At 34.9% G+C, this 21,344-nt stretch overlaps 1 protein-coding gene and 1 long non-coding RNA gene across 5 annotated transcripts; one reads left to right on the top strand and one right to left on the bottom strand.

The window, feature by feature from the left end:
- Positions 1-714: 714 nt before the first annotated feature.
- Positions 715-3,652, bottom strand: LOC112786815 (uncharacterized). The gene is made up of 2 exons (XR_003194338.3): positions 2,651-3,652; positions 715-1,865 (listed from the first exon to the last, which is right to left on the bottom strand). It is a non-coding gene; the product is annotated as an uncharacterized lncRNA (long non-coding RNA).
- Positions 3,653-14,747: 11,095 nt separating this feature from the next.
- LOC112783572 (protein ANTHESIS POMOTING FACTOR 1) lies at positions 14,748-21,344 on the top strand. 4 transcript variants are annotated; one of them, XM_025826569.3, is made up of 12 exons: positions 14,748-15,105; positions 17,588-17,862; positions 17,971-18,065; positions 18,191-18,291; positions 18,578-18,678; positions 18,751-18,817; positions 18,904-19,003; positions 19,104-19,217; positions 19,307-19,444; positions 19,543-19,627; positions 19,919-19,968; positions 20,965-21,344. In XM_025826569.3, exons 2-12 carry the CDS (start codon positions 17,856-17,858, stop codon positions 21,112-21,114), a joined length of 1,008 nt encoding a protein of 335 aa, XP_025682354.1. In that variant the 5' UTR covers positions 14,748-15,105; positions 17,588-17,855; the 3' UTR covers positions 21,115-21,344. The 4 variants fall into 4 exon arrangements, with proteins under 4 accessions (XP_025682354.1, XP_025682357.1, XP_025682355.1 ...); XM_025826572.3 differs by having other exon boundaries at positions 14,751-15,105; positions 17,614-17,862; XM_025826570.3 differs by having other exon boundaries at positions 14,751-15,105; positions 17,591-17,862.

Here is a 21,344-nt window from a genome sequence, read left to right as displayed (position 1 = left end):
ATTCAAAGTGTTTTTCCTACACTTCTCCTATTATACCATCAAAAGTAAGATTGATTAGTGAGGGAACTTGTCCATAGCAGTGTACCATAAAATAGTAACATTTCTTAATGAATTCAAAATAGGTTACCTTTGTGTTAGGGTCATTATAATAATTAAGGAACCATCTTCAATGCAAAATTATTTTGAGGACTTTCCCATACTTTGCAAAATTATTTTCTTGATTCTTCCACCTCTATCTTCATCAAAGTGGAACATTTCCTGCAACGATAAGCTCAAGTTGTTAGTAATTGCATAACGAAAGAATTGATTTAATTTAAAAAAATCTAAAAAATTATTACCTTTATACAATCATTATACACTATGTCTTCGCCCGTCACCTTTTTCCAATTTTTCTCACAGATAGAAAATTTGTTGTAATCAGCACCTAGCGTTCCAAGAACGCCACTCAATAAACCAACACCATCTTCGATTGGTTGCAGCTCCGTGTTGAACCTCAATACGATCTTTCTACCATTAAAAGGCCACTCCATAGCTTTCCTTACACTTAATTTTGCTTGTTTGATTATACCATCAGAATCTTACTAAAACATGTTTAATATCTTAAAAAGGTTAAAAATAAAGTAAGTGTATGTTCTAGTCATTCAAATTATGACCATGATTTAGTTGGTATTCAAGAAACAAAATACTAAACAAAAAATTTGTACCCAATAAAAATTAAGAAGATAATTAGAAGGATGATTTAGGATAATAAATCATTTCTCTAAAGATATTTATATAAGAAATTGAATTACATGAGAAACTACATGATAACATGAAATGAAGTCTAATCATTTTTTATATACTAAGGTTTAAGATTTGTTATCGAAGACATCAACATTCCAGAACTCGGTAGTCTTGCGTCCTTTGCGCCTTTCAGCATCAGAAGCAGCAAACATGTTATCAATGTATTGCTCAAATGAATTTATCTCGTTCCTCTCTGGATCCAAGTATTTATTGAATGGCTCCGGTGCATGTACATCATTGGCACAGGTTTGTATATCGAGTCTTGGTTCCCTCCGAGGCAGACAGAATGGGCGAAAAGATGCCGCTACGGGTAGGGGCGGCAAACAAGGAAGCCCGGCCCGCGCCGCAAAAGCCCAGCCCCGCCTAATGAGGCTTTCTTGAAACCTCACCCCGCCCCACCTAATGGCAGATTAGTGGGCTAAACCCACCAAATCTCTTTTTTTTTTTACTATTAAATATTAAACAATATATATAATTTCATAACTATTTTAATAAATTTATAATTTCTAAAGATTTAAAAAAATATATTTTCTAAATTCACAAACATTAAAGTCTTTAAAATTATAAATATGTAATAAACATAATCATAAACCAATTTTTTTAAACAAAATAATAAAATCAATATTGTCCAAAGAAAAATAAACATTATCCAAAACATATAATTAAACATCTACAAGTTTAGAACATAATCAATCAAATATAAAATATAATCTAAAATACTAAATTAGAACATCTTCAAAAAATGTCCCTAGCAAAAAAAAAAAGCGCTGAACCCGCCGGAGAGGCCAGCCTCGCCAAATCCTGCGGTTTAAGCGGTGCGAGTTAGGCTTGCTTTCGAAGTGTGGCGGTTTCAATTTTTCAGTTCGGTCTGCCTTTTTTGACGGGTTTTGTGGGCCCGCCTGGTGGGTTTAGCCCCATTTTCCACCCCTAACTACAGGGATACCACCATCACTGGGCAGGGGAATGAGCCAGTCATGATCAGTGGAGGATAAAGATGCAGGAGCTTCCGTTGGAGGCTGCCGACATGGTGTTTCCAATATTAACTTTTTTGTGTAACGAACTTTTCTGAACATCTTAAATTCCTAGTATAAAAAACGCACATCATAAAATGAAAAATATAGGAAAGCAATTAAGTGTATAATAATATTTTAACAAGATTGATATGGAAAAATCAGCATAAACATAAAGAAACTAGCACAAACAGAGGATATTTAATTAGTCTGGTTTTAGTTTTCATATTCTTGCACACTTTAATCAGATAAATAAATCTATCACTTCTCTACCTTATATACTTAAAAGACATTAAAATTTTCTCTATATGAAAATTAACTTTTAAAATTTTTTACTGTAAAATTTATTTTTTTTCGAATTAAAATTATAAAAATACTAAGATATTCATATTTATAGAAAAATTTAAAAATAAAGATACATATATAACTCTGTTCACTCTATCCTTAGATTATAGTTGTACATGACTTTTAATGACAGGTCCACAATATCAAATTGACAAACGCATTTAAAATTAACTAGAGATTATATTGAGAAAGAAGAGAGAGAAAAAAAATAAAACTTCACGGAAAATTAGGTGAGTCATGAGGGAGTTTTAGCATATTACTAAGGATGATAATGGAAATATGGTGGATATTTATACTAATACTTTATTTCCTCCTAAATCCATACCTATCTAGTGTTGGCTTCTAATATAATCTTTTGCTTTTTTACGACCTAAAATATAATGTATAGTCTATGAAAATAAAACATAAAGTATTTTAAAAAAATCAACAAATTAAATTAACAAAAATTGAAGAACAGAATCACTTCATATCATATAAGCCATTACTTTAAAAATTGAACCAGTAGTACTTACCAACAGTGAGGAAGGACGGAAAGTGAGGGCGAAAGAAGAAGGATATGGACTCGGACAGAGGCTTGACGACGAGAGAAAGTCGTCAATTTCGGGCCCGACGACGACTTGGATGAAAACTTGCTTAACGACGACGATGGAGCCTGCGACGCAATAGCTCCGAGCACGATGATTAGTGATAATGAGGAGAAGACAACTTCCGACAGCAACCGCTCATAGTGTTCAACGGCGACTGAGTCTTTGGTTTTGAATAAAAGGATTAGGGAAGAAAGCGTGTGTACTGCATTTTGAATAATGAAATTGTGAGCCTTCAGTAATTTACCTTTAATAATATTAATAATAGTAACAATAAATCAAACCAATAATAATAATAATAATAATAATAATAATAATAATAATAATTTACCTTTAATAATATTAATAATAGTAATAATAGTAACAATAAATCAAACCAATATATAAAAAAGAAGAAGAAGAAGTAATAGTACTATAACAGTCTAACAACAACAACAAATAAATAAATAAATATTATAGTTTATATATCTAGATCATAACAACAAATTAAATGCATAATATTAATGGTAATTTAAATAAATAACGAACATTAGAGTGTATATATATAGAGCAGTACTAAAAAGGTGAATGGTGATTTAACAAAAGACCAATATTGTTATATAAAATTTAAGTCTTTAAAATAACAAATAAATAAATAAATAAATATTCTTATATCATTGTATATTTGTATCTATATATAATTGGTAAATAAAAAATACTTTATCAACATATACAGTAACAACTGAGATGAAACAACGCGAAAAAACCTTTTCTCACACCTTTCGCTTGAAATAATGCGAAGAAAATTTCAAACGAAGGTTTTGGTTCAAGAAACTCCATCAAAATTTCAAACCTTCTAATAAAAGTCCAAGAATTTGAGTGCAACCGAGATGGTGCACACCTCAATTGAGTCAGGATATCACACTTGAAAGAAGTAAATGGGAATTTGATTCCTAACTCTACAAATACACAAGTATATATATATTAAAATATTCACTAGATAACCCACAAGACAAAAATTTTACCCTCACACTTTGTCCCTCCCTTACCCAACCTGAACCCCAAGCTGTTGAATACTCTCCTCATTACAAAACAGTGATACATGAGGAACTCAAGCATATGAATTATCATTATCTATAACTACCTCAACTTCTATGATCTCCGATTCTTCTTTCTTATCACTTTCTTCCCTCTTTTCCTTCGCTTTTTTCTTCATTTTTTTTCTTCATTTTTCCTTTTTTCATATCTTTCCCCATACTCTCAAAATGAAACAAAAGCTATAGACTATTTACAAAAACGCAAACAGCCACAAAGAAAACAGCATAAATAAAACTACAAACCTTTTTTACTCATCTTTAGGAACCTCAGTAAACTCCAAAAAATTTGAAAATAAAAGATACACAATACAAAACCCTTACTTTTACCACCCCAAATAAAGAAATTAACGACTTACAAGTAACATTTTCACCTTCACACAAATCAGGACCGTTTATCGTGACCCACAATACTTAACCAATTATTATGACATTGGTAATTGTAACTGCATTTGTTACCCACATCTCATCGGCTTCTCTATCTACAGACTCCAATTATTTATTTATTTGTTCATTTATTTTAGACATATCATTTCAAATTTAAGTTCCCAAGTAAACAAATCAAAACACATATGTACGATGGAAACAAGTTGAGCTTGGGGGCTACCACAACCTCAATTCCGAGTTATAAGTAAAAAATTCAACATGTCTACATCCGAAGATTATCACAGGTCAAGTTTAGGGGTTGTGATCCATTACCCAAAGCTTGGACCAGTCACACCTATAACACAGAATCTAGAAGACATAAAATAAGTACGTGTTATACCAAAGGGATGTGATTCCCTCTTCTAACGGATCAATCCAAGTAGATCAAGAGCATTTACCACAAAATCAGGAAAACAAATCCCAAATGGTTCCACAAATATCAAAAACTACCTATAGCGAATTGACTATATAAATACAAAAATGTTAATATTTATCAGTTACGTTATTCACTCCGAATATCATCTCCATCATCTAAAACTCATTCTAACTTAAGTATTGAAGTGTCTTTGTATAACGACCTAATTTTCAGTATGTCTAGATCATACCGGAAATTGAGTGCTACCAACTTGTCTTCCTAATTATTATCTATTATTTATTATATAAGCCTGATTCGTTGTTAAAAGCGTAGTTATTTTTTTTGAAAAACGTTTGGATTAATAAACGGAATTATTCATAATCAATTCACAAATAATAACAGATACAACAGTTATAAACAACCACATTTATATACATTTCAAGCAATTAACAACATTCAGTTATCTAGCCTTTATCATAGTATAGATCTTAGTTAGAACACCCCTAGGAATAGCTAGATAATAACTATATACTTATGTATACATAAAACATTCTAGGCCCTGACCTGTTCAAGAAGTCCCTAAGCTGGTACCCAGACTAGCCTAGACTCTATACTCACTTAATCCCTCTAATCTACAAAGCGAGTGTAAGTACGTCTAGGTCTTGAAATCTCGAGTCAGGTGGAAAAGTCATCAAAAGGTGGAAAATCCTCTACTACTCCTTTGCACGATCATACATTGTCAAAGAGCATCTCATTGGTGCTTTATTGAGGGGCCATAAAACAACAACATCGTACGAAGGACTTAGGCTAAAGTTCATAGATAAATATGGTGTAGATGTCAGCTGGTCTCACAAGATATACATATAAATAGATAACGGAGTTCACCCTAGACTCAAAAAGATTACCTAGAGCGGAATCCTCTTTGGAGAACGATTATCAGCAGACTACGAAAGGATACTCCTGCTTCCATCTGAAGGGGGGAGAGAAGGGGTAAGAAGTTGGGAGTTCTTAGTAGAGTCAGGCTAATTAGTCATGTTAATCGGCTCCATCGTGCTTTTTCAGACAATTTAGAATTTATAGTAAACAGGAGAATAACATTGAAAATAGATAAACAGAAAAAATAGAGAATCAACTTACAAACAAAGAAAGTAGAAAAATAGAGAAAACAGATAGCAGAGTACAAACAGAAAAATACAAGACATAGAGTACAACACAAAGAATGATGCACACATAGGAATGATGCTTGTCTGGCCCTAGTGCAGCTAATGAGCTCATCTGTCGATTTTGACCCGCTCCCAACGCAACCCAGCATTCTTAGCCAGATATGGCTTTATCTCTGTAGGTGAACTTCGGACTATAGAAATGGGACCCCTGTAAGTGAATTTTGGCTTACAGGAATAGTCTAAACACAACACAACAACTTTCTGTAGGTGAAATTTGACCTACAGAAATGGCGCCCCTGGTAAGTGAACTTTGGCTTACAGAAATTGCAACTCTCTGTAGGTGAACTTCGGCCTATAGGAGCAACACCCTGAGATACACAACTGATATCCACTGTGGGTGAACTTCAGCCTACAGGAATAACAACTCTCTGCAGGTGAACTTTGGCCTACAGGATCTCTAGGACTAGCGGAAAAGTGACACACAGTTTACAAGCATCTCCGTTCTAGTGTTCGGCCCAAAGACCCAATCCAACAATCCATTCTTATGTACATCCTTCTTAATCCATTTCTTAGTTATCAGTTAAACACCAATCTCACACTCTCGTTCAATATCTCTTCACTTATATTCTACACTTGTTATCTTCTTAACGTTTGTATATATAGCTTATGTCCATTTCGGTATGAATAGTCAGCCTGTCCCAAGCATAGGTTCATTAAGTCTATCCTGAACTAGTATGAATTTTCATATGTTACCTAACTCTAGGCGCAACTCAAATACTAACTATGTTGCTCTTAGTTTGCTCACTAATCACCATTTGTTTCTGTCATTAAAACTTTACCGACTTTTTCTTCAATTTTTATCATTTCTTTAATTTTTTATCTTTCTTTTATCTTTGCTTTACTAATATTTTATTACCACTCTCTATGTGTTTTATGAAGGTAATTAAGAGATTCTGAGTTTAAAGTTATCATTTTAAAACTTTTACGGAAAATCGCCTTTTCGCCATTATTTTAATCTTTTAATAAAATATTATTATTAATTAAATAATATTATTTAATATTTTATTTTATTTATTATTTTATTATTAATTTTTGAAAATTATCTTATTTTTACCTTTTAATTTTGTAAATTTACTTTTTACCCCCCGTAACTTTTAATATTTTTACTTCAACCCCCTAAACTTTTAATATTTACAAATTAACCTCTTTAACACCAAAATAATTAATTCCTTGCACTTTTTAAGATAAAAAAGGTGTTATTGTTCTTCATCATACTCAAAGGGGTCTTCATGTTCTTCGTAAATTCTTTAGATTCTTTATCTATTTTCACCTATTTTTCAATCTTTTCAGTAACCGATTTTTACCATAATTCATAATAAATTAGCAACCACTAAAGTCCCATATTTTCCACTTGATTTCAACACAAAATCAACCCTAATTTAAAGGTTAGGGTTCGAAATTCCAGCAGACACTTGAAGATGCATTTATAGCTTGAATATCATCAAATTTCATCAAATTTTTACCAAAATTTCAACAGAAATCACTCATTTAAACAATCAATTTCAAACATAACCAAACTATATCATAATCACACAACTCAAACACAATTAATCAAGATTAATTTCGCCAAACCTTACCTTGATTTGGTTGCTTCATAAGGTATTCTTTAAGCACTTTTTCCTCCTAAAACACGTTAAGAACAACTTTGAATCCATAAAATCTCAACTGATCGAACCTTAATTAACATGTTAGGAAGGAATTCCTCACCTTAAACATGCTGAAAATTAAAGATTCTTGACTCACAAGTCAAGCTAAGTAAGAGACCTAAGGAAGCACATCAAGAAAACTCATGTTTAACATAGTTTTCATGAAAACCGAATCAAAGAGGGGATAAATCATTATCTCACATGATTTTCAGCAATGAAAAGTTGCATGGTTATGTAGAGAAAGAAGAGAGGATTATTTTGGTCTAAACAAAATTTTGATTTGAGTTTTAATTGAGAAGAAATCAAGTTTTAAAGATTAAGTGTTCATGAAGTTTTCTCTCTTTTCTCTCTCTTCAATTTCGGCCAAGGAAGCATCAAATGACCAGATGAAGTGTCTTGGGGGTGAGGGGAGATCTGTGATTGGTTGGCTTGGGAGGTAATTAAAATAATATTAAAATATCTCCGGTGTATAATTACTAAAATTAGATGTATCCAAACACATATAAAAATGCATCTAGAAATTCTTTTTTGAGCTACTAGCATAAATGACACCAACAACATGTTTAATATAAGAATAGAACATATATGATAAAGTATTAACATTACTAAAATCATCAGAGTACTGGTGTTAACCTGCACTGATAGACTATAAACCCGATTAAACTGATCACCTATTTTTCACTTAAACAGATCAAATAATATTATATTATTCAAATAGCTCTAATATTAATATAATAATAATATATTACTATTTCTCTTCTCTCATGAATTGAATATGGCTTCTCAAACTGAGACTAATTACAGAAACCAGAATAAAAAACTCCTAACCGATTCTGTCAAAAACTAGGTTCTCTTTACCCTCTGTTTATAGAATATGCTGTCTTCGTAACGGCTTTGTGCCTTTACGTGGTCTTCATGAATATTGAGTATAGGTTATGCCATTTTGTGGTCAACCGTTTAAGTGTTTTCAACTTTTCATACGTTTTCCATTATTTCTGCTATATCGCTTCTAATTTCAATTTGTTTGGACCAGGTCACATATTAATCGGGTTAAAAGTCGTTTAATTGTTTTATGGGCTTGGGCCTAGTATAGAACAACAATATTATTGTGAGGGCTGCATGAAATAAATCATGGGATTTTTCGGACAGAAAATATGGGCTCTCTAGATTAAAAGAAAAGCAAAATCTGGGTCTTTTGCGCAAGTTAGTGGATATAGGTTGAATTTCTATATGTAGTTTTGTGTGAATTTGTAGCCCATACTTTTACTATCAGAGTTAATCAATTTTGTATACAAGGTTTGTTTTCCTTTGGACGTGATATATAGGGGTGGCAAAGCGGGCCGGCCCGCCCCAATCCGTCCCGCCCCGCTTAGGCCCGCCCCGCCAACTAAAATGGGTTTAAAATGCTAGCCCGCCCCGCTTTATGGCGGATTGGCGGGTTGGCGGGCTAGTCCGCTTGACTTTTTTTTTTTTTGAAAAATAAAATTCATTAAAATTAACCAAAAAATAATAATTAAAAAATCAAATATAAATAAAAAATAATCAAATTATAATATAATTTTTTTACTATTTTTTTTAATTTTTAACTTCAATAAAATTGTTCAAAATAATATTTGCCAATAGAATCATCTTTATTTTTAAAAATAAGTCACATAATTTGAGAGAGCGGAGAGAAGGAGAGAGAGATAGAGAGAGAAGGAGAGAAAGAGAGAGGGAGAAAGAGAAAGAGGGAAGGGGAGAGAGAGGGAGGGAGAGAAGGATAAAGAGACAAGGGAGAGAGAAAGAAAGATGAGGTGGAGAGAGAGAGAGAGAGAGAGAGAGAGAGAAAGAGAGAGGGAAGGGAGAGAGAGAGGAGGAAGAGGGGAGAGAGAGAGAAAGAGAGGAAGAAAGAGAAAAAGAGAGGAAGAGAGAGAAAGAGGGAAGGGGAGAGAGAGAGAGAGAGAGAAGGGGGAGAAAAAGGGAAAGGAGAGAGGAGATAAAGAGAAAAATGAGTGAAAGAGAAAGGAGAGAGAGAGAGAGGGGAAGGAAAGGGGAGAGAGAGGGAGAAGGGAGAGAAATAGGGGGAAAAGAAGAGAGAGAAGGGGACAGAGAATAGAGAGAGGGAGAGAGGATGGGGAGAGAGAAAAGGAGAGGAGGAGAAAGAGGAAAATGAGAGAGAGAGAGAGAGGAGGGAGAGTAGGGAAAAAGAGAGATACGAGGAGAGAGAGAGAGAGAGAGAGAGAGAGAGAAAGAGAGAGGAAGGGGAGAGGGAGGGAGACAGAAAGGGAGAGGAAGGGGGAGAGAGAGAGAGAGAGAGAAAGAGTATGTAATTTGGTTTTGAAATTAGGTTTTGATTTTAATTTGGTTTTGGTTTTGGTTAACCGGTTAAAAACCGGTTTTTTTTTTAATTTGGTTTTGGTTAACCATTCTAAAAAATATGGATATGGTTTTTAAAATTGTTTTATTAAACTGGTTAACCAAAATGTGGTTATGATTTTTTAACCGGTTAACCACATTTTAGTTTTTTTATGAACACCCCTAGGGATCATAGGTTATTGCTGAAGATAATATCGGGCGATTCGGGCCTGTATATTCCAGCTAGTTTCTGTTTCTCTGGGTTTCGGCCCCGTTTATTACTACAAAATAAAACCGAACTAATTGAGATAATAATAGTATAAATCGTCAAATAATTGTAATTACTCAACGAGTGAAAAGCGAAAATTTGTCTGAATTTCGTTTTTAGTGAAAATATTATTTTTATATTGTTAAATTTGAGAAGCTTAGTATAACGGACGTTAATTTTTTCTTTATTAAATATCAAACTTTTATTTTTCAGATTACAAACTGTCCCTATTTTTTATCGACAAATTTTTTAAACTAGTCTAGCTTGTGTAGTGTATGAGGAGCATGATCGAGAGAGCAAGAAAATATTATGGAAGGAGTTTAGACGTCTATTTGAAAGACATAATATTCCTACGTTGATCTAATATCTACTTAGTACTAAGTATGTAGAAATTAGTAGGAGTTAATGTAATATCTACTTGTGTTGCTGCATAATTTGTTATTAGGCCTAATTAATTTTGAGATTTAGTTTTGGTTTCATCTTTAGCTCTATTTTTGGATGTTTGCCAATCCCTTAACTTATGCTATCCTGTTGTAGTAGATTCTGTTAACGATGAAAAAAAATAAAATAAAATGGAAAGATGCGTTTTTAACACACAACAACACACAAAATACATGTATTTATTATTTTTGTCAAAAAGTTGGAAGACATATATTAGATATGAGACACAAAAATTTATTATAATTTTATTCTAATTTTGTAAATTTTATTTCTTACCCTCGTGACCTTCATCACCAACAATAATAAGGATAACATGTTGATTTTAAATGACAAATGTGTTTATGTCTCTTTGTTAATGTTCTAAAAATAAGACAGACTACATATATGTACATTTGTGTTTGTGTGTATGTGTCTTTGTGTTTTCCTTGTTTTGAGAAAGTAAACAAATACAACCAAAAAGAAAACAAAAGAAAAAAAATAAAAAGAAAGTCAGCAACAAAGTGGTAAGTGAATAAAATTCCTAGAAAGAGATCTTGATGAGGCAAACAATATTGAATAAATTGGAGTGAGAATGAGGTCAAGATCGAGAAAAAAAAAAATATCGCTATTCAAACTGGAAACTCTTTGAATAAGGTTATGATTATTTCTAGAAACTCTAGAGAATTGGGGAGAAGGGAAAGATGGTTAGTGTGAAGGAGATGATTCGAAAATAATCAAAATATAATCCACGGTTTATTGGTTTGCGGAAACAAAAATTTTCAAACATTTGTGTGAAGATGGTAAAAAATATGTGAGGACAATCATATTTTTATTGGAAAATAGTAGAAGCAATGGAAAATGGAGGAGAAAGTATTTTGTGTATATGAAATATGGAATATGGGTAGAAAAGAGTAGAAGTTTGATCTGCATTAAGAGATATGGGTAAAAAAATAAAAATAAAAATGTTATTCGTACATTAAAATAAACTATTTATATATAAATACATGTGTGGTTTAATTTATTTTCAATGTATCTATATTTTATTTTATACTAGAGACTTATTTTGATGTACACGTAACATAATTCATTAAAAAGTTTGATCTACCGTTGTTGTTAGAGAAAATATACATAGAGGAGGGAAAACCAAGTGAGCATATTAGATAGAATATGTGTAGATTTGGCGTTGTTGCAAAAGTGTCTAAATTCAAGAATCCGAGCAATTAAAAATGTTCCAAATCAGACCATGTTCCACTAATCCTAGAGGGGAAAAACATAAATTGGTGATCAAAACCATTCCAATCCTTGGATGTATGTTTTCTCATCCAAAATTCATGCCAATATTTGACGAGGAATGGAAGAGATTAGTAACATGTCAAGTGAGGTGAAATTGTTTATATGGAGCAACCCTTTAGTTTTATTCTTAGTCTGCAAATTAAACAAAGACATTTATAGCTTAAACCGAGGCGCCAGACACCAGCTGCTCTCCATTGAACTGGCGCTTTACCCGGTCAACCTGGTGGAACTCAACGAGGTTGAAGCAGACGAGGGGGACAACTGACATCCATGTCCCCCACTCTACCTCCTCGAAAAATCACACAGGGTACAGAGCTTGGAGAGCAAGGTCATCATACGGCGTCCAGACAAACAGAAACAACAGTTATAGAAGAAATAAATATTTGAACAACAACTACTACAATTTAGGATTACAAAAAAAAAAAATACCAGAGAATCAACAAAATTTATTTCCTATAACGTGTAAATATTCAATATTATTTAAACAACAAAGTTTATATATGGGACTAAATTAATAAACTTTTCATTTTAATCATAGTGCTAACATCGTCCAATCGTAGCTGGTCTATCGCTAGACGCCATCGTAAAACTCTCGCCTTATGCTAGTCTCTGCTCTGCTGTGACAACCCTATCAACCTGCCACCAGTTACAAAAATAGCAGGAGTTCATGTTACGCAATGTCATAACAAGTTACAATTTCAAAACATAAGAAACACATAAACAAGTGTTACCTCACAGCCAAAGGATACATGAAAATTCCTCGGTTAGGTGGGCACCACTAAAAAATCGTTGGTATATCCAGGACATCAGCAGCGGAGTACAGCCGGCACTGTCTGTGGTGCCTTGGTGTGCTGCTTGGCATAGTGAATGGTGGCAAGCACCGCTGAGTCCCAAGACAACGCACGACACCGTCCAAAGTCCTATAGCAGTGGCAGCCAATGCAGATGGACCAAGTTGTTGGACTTGTCCGTGATTAGGTAGCCTCTGATCAGTAACAAGATATAACACCTTGCATACTGTCGGAGTGTCTTTGGGTCGTCGGTCGGTGGCATATGGCAGATACAACCCCTCAGCCATACAAGCTTCAGCGAGAACGACTCCATCCTCTGAGCCCCCTACTGTGGAACCACCGGAGGCTTAGCACCGAGCATCCATTCCACCAACTACCACGTCTCGGTGCCATACTACCTGAGGAAGTCACGGAAGCATCCCCCAACTGGGTTCCCGTGTGCGCGTAGCTCAAGGTCGTACGCCACGTCCTGCAGTGTGATTGTGGTCTCACCCCACAGCAGATGGAACGTGTGGGTCTCCGGACGCCATCGTTCCACGAATGCCATAATCAGGGAGTTGTGGAATACAAAATTCCTGAGAGGCACCGTGTCACCGAATCCAGCCTCCCTCAGATACGAGATGACGGCGTCTGGTGGAGGAAACGTGTGTGCAACTCGCCGGGACAAGAGTAGGCGATGCCTTTGACAGAAAAAAATATTTCACAATTAATAAAAATTAAAAATAAAAAATTTGTATACGTTGATGGGAATAACAAATTGTATTAACTAATACACATTTTCTCATTGCGTTACGTAAAATTAAAACATTCAACAAAAGTAATTAATAATCTAACTATCAAACTTTTATTTAACTTAATAATCTAATTATCATAGTTGGCTAGTTACTAACTAAATTAATAAATTAAGACACGTGTGACCAATAAATTAGACTCAACAATTGAAAAATATCAACTCTTGCATTTAAACTCTAAATTAATAATTATATAGTTAACAACTTAATTACCAAAAAATGACAACCACAATCCTAGAATTACTAAAACCCTATCAATGACCTATCCCTAATGATACAAATTGTATTCTAGTTCTTGGCAAGTACCCTAACCATGGCTATACATATATGGGATTACATAAAATACCAATCATATTCCTAGAATTACTAATTTCTACCCGTGTCCTATTCCTAACCATACAAATTGTATTCAAGTTCTTAGCAACTACCTGACCATGGTTATACATGTATGAGATTACATAAAATTCAAGATAATAGAACTAACCGCAAAGTCATCTGCTCCAGTGTAATGTCATATCGCATTGAGCCTGTTTATGTTCCGATCACGTGCATCTGCGCACGCCATCTTCGTATTACTCGATAATATGGTCAGAAAAGGGTAAAAGAGAGGAGAAAGTGATCAAAAGGTTCGAATTAGAGCCCGAAACCTCGCTGTCAATGAAATGTATATATAAGCATCCGCTCAGCCATATTTCATTTATTGTGTAAACGAGATACACTACAAGCGAGATAAGATTGGGGAATGGATTTCGGTAATAAATTTTATAATTATTTATTTCAATAATTAAAATATTTATTTTATTTATTTAAATAAAAAATAAAACTATAAATAATATCTATTTAAAAAGAAAAAAATAAATCTCATGGAATACAATAGCAATACCAGGCATGGTTTTGAAAACCAAACCGGACCGGCCGGTTCAACCGGATTAATCGGGAACTGGTCACCTAGCCGGTCCGGGTAAGGCCAGAAATCGCTTGGCAAAAAACTGGTGAAAAAATCGGTCGAATCGGCGGTTAACCGGTGAACTGACAGAACCGTCCGGTTTTTTAGCGGGTTTTTGGTTTGAATACTCCATCCAAACGGCGCCATTTTATACTTTATTTAAAAAAAAAACCCTAAATGGCTACCCGTCCCCCAAGCATAGTTGTAAGAACCGGACCGAATTGGCCGGTTTGACCAGAAAACCGGTGAACCTTTGGCCGGTCCGCTTGAGTAAATCGACCGCATAAGGAACAAAACCGGAGAGAACCGTTTGAACTGCCCGATTTTGGATTAAAACCGGCAAACCGGGTGATTTTGTGAAACCCGGCCGGTTCAGAAATCTCTTTTTTTTTTTTTTCTTTCCTTACCGAAAACGCTGTCGTTTTGTTTCTTTAAAAGAAAAGAGAGAAAAAGCCCTAACGCTGCCTAAACGGCTACCCCAATCCCCAGTACCCCTCTCCTGACCCCTGGACCTGGAGGCCGGAGCTCTGGAAGCCTCTCTTCCTCACCTCATCACACCAACAATCTCGAGTCTCAACTTCTCGAGTCTCTTCCTCCCCTCATCACACCAACACTCTCTTCCTCGCAGTCTCTCTCAGTCTCAAAGACTCTCTTCCTCTGCTTCGTCTCGCCGGCTTCACAGTGTGTCCGAGTACGTCGGGTTCGTGGCTCCGCGTCTCTCGTCATCGGCGTCGCGTCTCCTGCGTCGCTGCTGCGGTGCTACCTCTCCGTCGCTGCTGCGGTGCTGTCTCTCCGTCTTCGGAATCTGGCTCATCCAGGTTGGTCTCCAAACTGTGAAATATGTTCTCTGTTTTTTTTAGTTATTTAGTTGGATTTTAATTTGATGAAGGGAGTGAATAACTGATAGGTTAATGGCAGATTGTTGATTATGTATATATTGTTGAGTTATACTTGTTATATTGTTGAACTAGTTAATGGCAGATTGTTATTTTTTTTTCTGATTCGTAGTGGGTATAGTTGTTTTTGTTGATGTAACATTGCTGTGCCAGAATCTGTCTCATCCAGATTGGTCTGCAAACTAGATTTTAATTTGTTGAAGGGAGTGAATAACTGATAGGTTAATGGCAGATTGTTGATCATGTATATATTGTTGAGTTATAACTTGTTATATTGTTGAACTAGTTAATGGCAGATTGTTGATTTTTTTTGTTGATGGTGATGCCTTTAATAATAATGTTGCTGCATAGTGTTGGGAAATTTATTGTTAGTTTTGAAATTAGAAAAAAGAATCAATAGTATAATGTGATTTTGAAAGGATTTTAAGACTTTAATTTGAATAATGTGATCATATATATGAACTAAAACTATATGACAAGGATAGGATTATTATTATTACCTGCTATAAGTTGGATGAACATGCCATGATGGTGAATTCAGGAGTGATTGAATATTGTCCGAGAACATTAATTCAATTGTAGTAGTACAACTAATTTTAGAGATTATTATTTTTATTGTGTCAAATTAAGATACTATTGATGATATGTATTTTAAATTTTTCAAATTTTTTACTATTTTATATTTTTTATTTATGTGGGACCAATTTTATCGGTTTAACCAGTGATTTATCGGTTGAACCAATAAACCATTAAACCAGTAGCCTAACCGGTTTGATTACCGGTTCGGTTCTTACAACTATGCCCCCAAGACCCCCAACCCACTCCCACTCCCCCTCCCCTCCCCCTCCCCCTCCCACTCTCACCCCTCTCGGCGTCTCCTCTCTCAAACTGAAGAAAGCTTGAGATTGAAAGAAGAGGAAGAACCCTAGCCACCCACAGCCACCGCAGCCACCCACAGTCACCCAGCCCGTAGCCACCGCAGCCTCCAGAGCCCCGCATCGTTTGTCATCGCTGAACCCTTCTCTCCCTTCTCTCTCTCTCTCTCGCGCTCTTTGTCTCTCTGTCGCTGCTTCGCTGCTCCTTGCCGTGGGTCGTTCGTCACCGCTTCTCTGCTCCTCGCCGTGGGTCGTCACTGCTTCTCCCCTCCTTGCCGTGCGTTGTTTCTGCTTCTCACCTCCTCGTCGTTTTTGGCTGTGGCCCCTTCTAGTCTCCCCGCCAGTCTTGTCGTCGCTGCCTCTCTGCTCCGCACCGTGTCTCACCGTCGTTGCTTCTCTGTTTCACGTTACCAAAATTCCCAATTTGAATTTCTCTGTCTCGCTGGCTCTATGCTGTCTTTTCCTCTCCTTTGCTGGCAATCCAGATAACGTAAAACCTCCCCTTTATCCTCTTCAATAATGTTCAATTTGTTGTAATTGTATTACATTGTTTTCTTCTGTATTTTGTTCTGATATATATATGATATATTATTGATGATTCTGCTGAGTTTTGAGATATTCATTTCTGAAGTTTTATTTGAGTTCAGTGAGTTGATGTTGAATTAGTTCTGCTGAGATTGAGTTATAAATTTATTTTTTTAAGTTTAATTTATTAATTATGCTGAGATTGATATTGAATTAATTCTACTGAGATTGAGTTATAAATCCAATCTGTTTTTCTTGTTATTTTGCTGTCATTGATTCAAAAGAGAAATATTGCTACAATTCTGCATTGGATTTACTATATGGCTTTAAAATAAGGGTTGGATGAAGTTCAGCCAAGGAGATAGTTTACTCATAGGAAAAAAGAATGAAGTTAAGAAGTAAAGAACAAAAAGATTACCTAATTTATGAAAATGGAAAATTCAGGAATGGAAACCTAATTTATAAAGGTTATTCATGCTTTTATATTGTGTTTTTTTGTTTAGTTAATTTAATTGTTCAGCTTTTATGTATTCTGAACTTCTTACTGTGCTGTGGAATTGCTTCTTCTTGTTCAAATTGAAAACTATACTGATTTCTTTTTCTCCTTGTCTCCTTGCACCATACTAAAATTTTGGGCCTCAAATTTAGGTAGCCTATAATGGATGATTATCTTCTGTTATATCTGAAACTGATATTGTTAGACCAAGCTTAGAAGTTGCTAATGTATTATATATACATGAAGATTGAGAAACTTAGATGAAAGAACCAAGCTTCCACCAATATTAATTCATACAATGCTTTAATTGCTCTGCACCTTATCTCGCAATATATGCCACTTTGAATTTTTAATAATTTTATGTTATATTTTAACTTAACCGGTTCAACCCCGGTTGAACCTCGGTTGGACCATTGAACCATTAAACCAGTTACTTGACCGGTTCATTGACCGGTCCGGTTCTCGCAACCTTGATACCAGGCTTGCTTTGTTTTTTTTTGTCATGAAGAAGTCGATATTGGAATACAATACCAGGGATTGAAGAACAACTCATCGAATTTTGAGGATCCAATACTAGGACTTGAAGAAGCCGATATTGCAATCCAAATTGGGCCCTGAAATTTGATCCAACAAAGGTATCCGTTGAGCTCCGCCTCCGAGTCCGGTGATTTTGTTTGCGTTTTCCCGGCAAATCGAAGACATCACCAGTTGTCGTGGTTGGATAAAGGTTCCTTCCAATCCTTCTCAGAAACCCAAAGTTTCTTCGCTCCAAAAAAATGGGCGGTATGTCGAACATGCTGTGGTTTTAATTCGTAGGTTTCAAATGTAACAGCTTTTGTTTCTACTTTGCTTGCTCGTCTCTTCACTGTTGAAAATGTTTTACATTCACAGGGATACAGCAGGAAAACAGAGAAGAGAAGGTGTCTTTGGAGCTCAGTGAGGAAATTCTTCAGAGCATGGAAGTTGGAATGGCTTTCAAAGACTATGTATGTTACCCTTCCTTTCTTTTCTTGTTATAAAATTAGGGCTGCAACCGTCAAATTCAGTTCTTTGTCTTCGTAACTCTCTTATTATGCTTTCATTGCTTACCTATTTGTGTGTATCTATGCAGAATTGTAAAATTAGTTCCATGGATTTTCACAGGGCAACCAGCTATCTAGTCACTGCTAGCAATGATGAATCCATTCGTCTCTATGATGTCACTGCCGGAACGTATGCCTCTGTTTCTATTGATTTAGGTTAATCTTTTCTCCACATAATAATTTCAAGTTTCTAGTGCTAGATTGGGACTCTTAACATTCTTAATGTTATTTAGTTTTCCCAACTAGAAAATTTAACATCCTTTGCAACTAAATGGTTGGGTAGATTGTTGTGTAAATATGCACAATTAATTATTAAACATGTCAAGTTATTTAGTTATTTACTTTTAGTTTATTTTACATATTTTGATGTATCATCCACATGCTTCCCGTTTTTAAGATGTCATAATTGTTACCAGATGTTTGAAGACAATTAACAGCAAAAAGTATGGGGTTGACTTGGTTTGTTTCACGTCTCATCCGACCACTGTTATATACTCGTCTAGAAATGGGTGGGATGGTATGTTCCATACCTGTGTCAATTTCCACTGATTTTTTTTGCACCCATTACTAATATGATTAGTTGAACCAGAATCTCTGCGGCTTCTATCATTGCATGATAACAAGTATTTGAGATATTTCAAAGGTCATCATGACAGGTTTGCTATTTCAAACTATATGATATAGTGCTCATGTACTATCCATTTTTTCCATATAACAAAATGCATACTTGTTCTTTTTCCAGGGTTGTCTCACTTAGCTTGTGCTCCCGGAAGGAGTGCTTTATTTCTGGATCTCTTGATCGAACTGTTTTACTATGGGATCAAAGGGCCGAGAAATGCCAGGTATGGCATTTGCATCTTTGCTTGTTATCCTGTATATCTTCATGTATCTAATACATGTAACTCTTTTAGGGGATTCTTACTTACTTTATAAACAAAATAGGGACTTTTACGTGTACAAGGAAGGCCTGCTATTTCATATGATGATCAAGGGCTTGTTTTTGCAATTGCCTTTGGAGGATACATAAGAATGTTTGATGCTCGCAAGTATGAAAAGGTAAGCAAATTTTGCACAAGAATACGTATAAAACTTGGTTCTTACATTGGTTTTATAATTTGGAGTATTAATTGTGATATACTCTACAGGGTCCCTTTGAGATCTTTTCTATTGGAGGAGATATTTCTGATGCAAATACAGTGAAATTTAGTAACGATGGGAGACTTATGCTTTTAACAACTGCAGATGGGCATATTCATGTTCTTGATTCATTTCGTGGCACACTTGTTAGTATCTTTGTTACTTAAACTCAGTTCATTTCTACTTATGTTTTATTTATATATGCCTTGATAGGGTTTCTGTGTGACTTGTCATATGTATATAGTTATCAACGTATAATGTCACACCTGTCTCGTGCAACTCCACATTAGAAGCTTCTTTCAGTCCAGAGGGAATGTTTGTAATATCAGGTAAGCACTTTTTGCATCAATACAAAGTGGTTTAAGCTCTGCTAACCTTAATCAGATTGAAGGAATTCTGAAGTTTTATTTACTTGTTTCTTTCTTGCTTTAAATTGTGTTTTGAAGAGACTAGAAAATTTAGAAGCAATATAATTTTAAAATGTCTTGCATCCTGCCATTTATTTTCAACCAACTTTTTCAATCCTCTCAGCTTGGTATGGGATCCAGTTATTCTCTGCTTACCGCTTATGCTGAATGATGGTTATTATGCTAAATTTACATTCTACTGGACCTTTACAGGTTCTGGGGATGGCAGCATTTATGCATGGAGTGTTCGAAGTGGTAAAGAGGTAAAGATTAGCTACAGGATTTAACCAGTGTACAGATAGTTAATCTAAAATCATATGCTTAATTGTGTCATATATGTTCAACTTTACATGATAAAGCATGTTCTTTCAGTTAGGGCTGCATATGGATCGGATAATATCAGCATATCCGCGGTAATTATCCGCATCCGATCCAAATTTGTGGATATTATCCGATCCGCAGAGCAATCAGATCGGATCGGATCCTATCTGCACTATGGTAGGATCGGATTGCGGATTCAGCAGTGATATCCGCATATCCGCATGTCTCATATAAATAGCATAGTTTATGATATATTGTTTTTTTTATGTTGTACTTCAACTTAGAATAATTAAACTTAGATCTTGTGTTATTATTATTTTTTTTGCTATTCAAGAAAATTTTTATTGATAATATTTTAGGAGTAAATAGGTTTAAACAGGTGAAAAAATGGATTTTCTGGACATTTTTTGTGAAAACGCCAAACAGGGCCTTAAAACAGTCTTTTTTTTTTTTTAATTATGCGGATTTACTTGATATCCTATCCGATCCGATGAGTGCAGTGCAGATCAGATAGAATTATATGTTATATCTGATCCGATCCGTGTGCAGCCATACTTTTAGTTTTCTCTTTCCTTTCCTTTTTTGCTAAGAACCTTATGGAATGTGCTATGATAGCCGCAACAAATATTTAAGTGGAAGATAGCTCTCTTAAATTAATTAACTAATAATTGCTCTTTGTCATCTTTTTCTCCTTCGATTTATTTCCTAGAAAACACCAAATATTGAAATCACATATAAAATTTAATTTAAATATTTTTTTTCATTACAAAAACTGAAATGTAATATTTGCAGTCAAATCAATCACTTATATACAAACTCACCTAAAATAGCGTTTGGCATCAGAATCTTATTGAATGACAGTTAAATGTAAATCTCTCCAATGCTATATGTAATTCCAACCGAACTTCAACGTTTATAGTTATACCCTGCTTGTATAGGTTGGTAGCTGGAGGAGTGCAACTGCTGATACTGGACCACCGGTGATAAAATGGGCACCAGGAAGTCTCATGTTCGCAACCGGATCTTCTGAGCTATCATTTTGGGTCCCAGATTTGTCTAAGTTGGGATCTTATGTTGGAAGAAAGTAAAAGCCATACATGATGGAGGTTCTGTTTGCCCCACAACTCACTGAAAGATACTAGACTATGATGGGGGGTAACAAATAAGGGTGAGTTTTTATTATTTCGACTGGTTCACCAAACACACCCTTTAGTGACAAACTTTGCCTGTGTGACCGTGTATATAGAAGTATATCATTATATAAAAATCTCAATGAATCAAAATGAAGTTATTAAGTCTTTTGGTTTTTCAGTTGTAA

This window comes from Arachis hypogaea, chromosome 20, assembly GCF_003086295.3.
Source record: "Arachis hypogaea cultivar Tifrunner chromosome 20, arahy.Tifrunner.gnm2.J5K5, whole genome shotgun sequence".
NCBI classification, from domain to species: Eukaryota; Viridiplantae; Streptophyta; class Magnoliopsida; order Fabales; family Fabaceae; genus Arachis; species Arachis hypogaea.
Note: the sequence above shows the minus strand (reverse complement) of the source record. Positions and strands in the feature narration are given on the sequence as shown.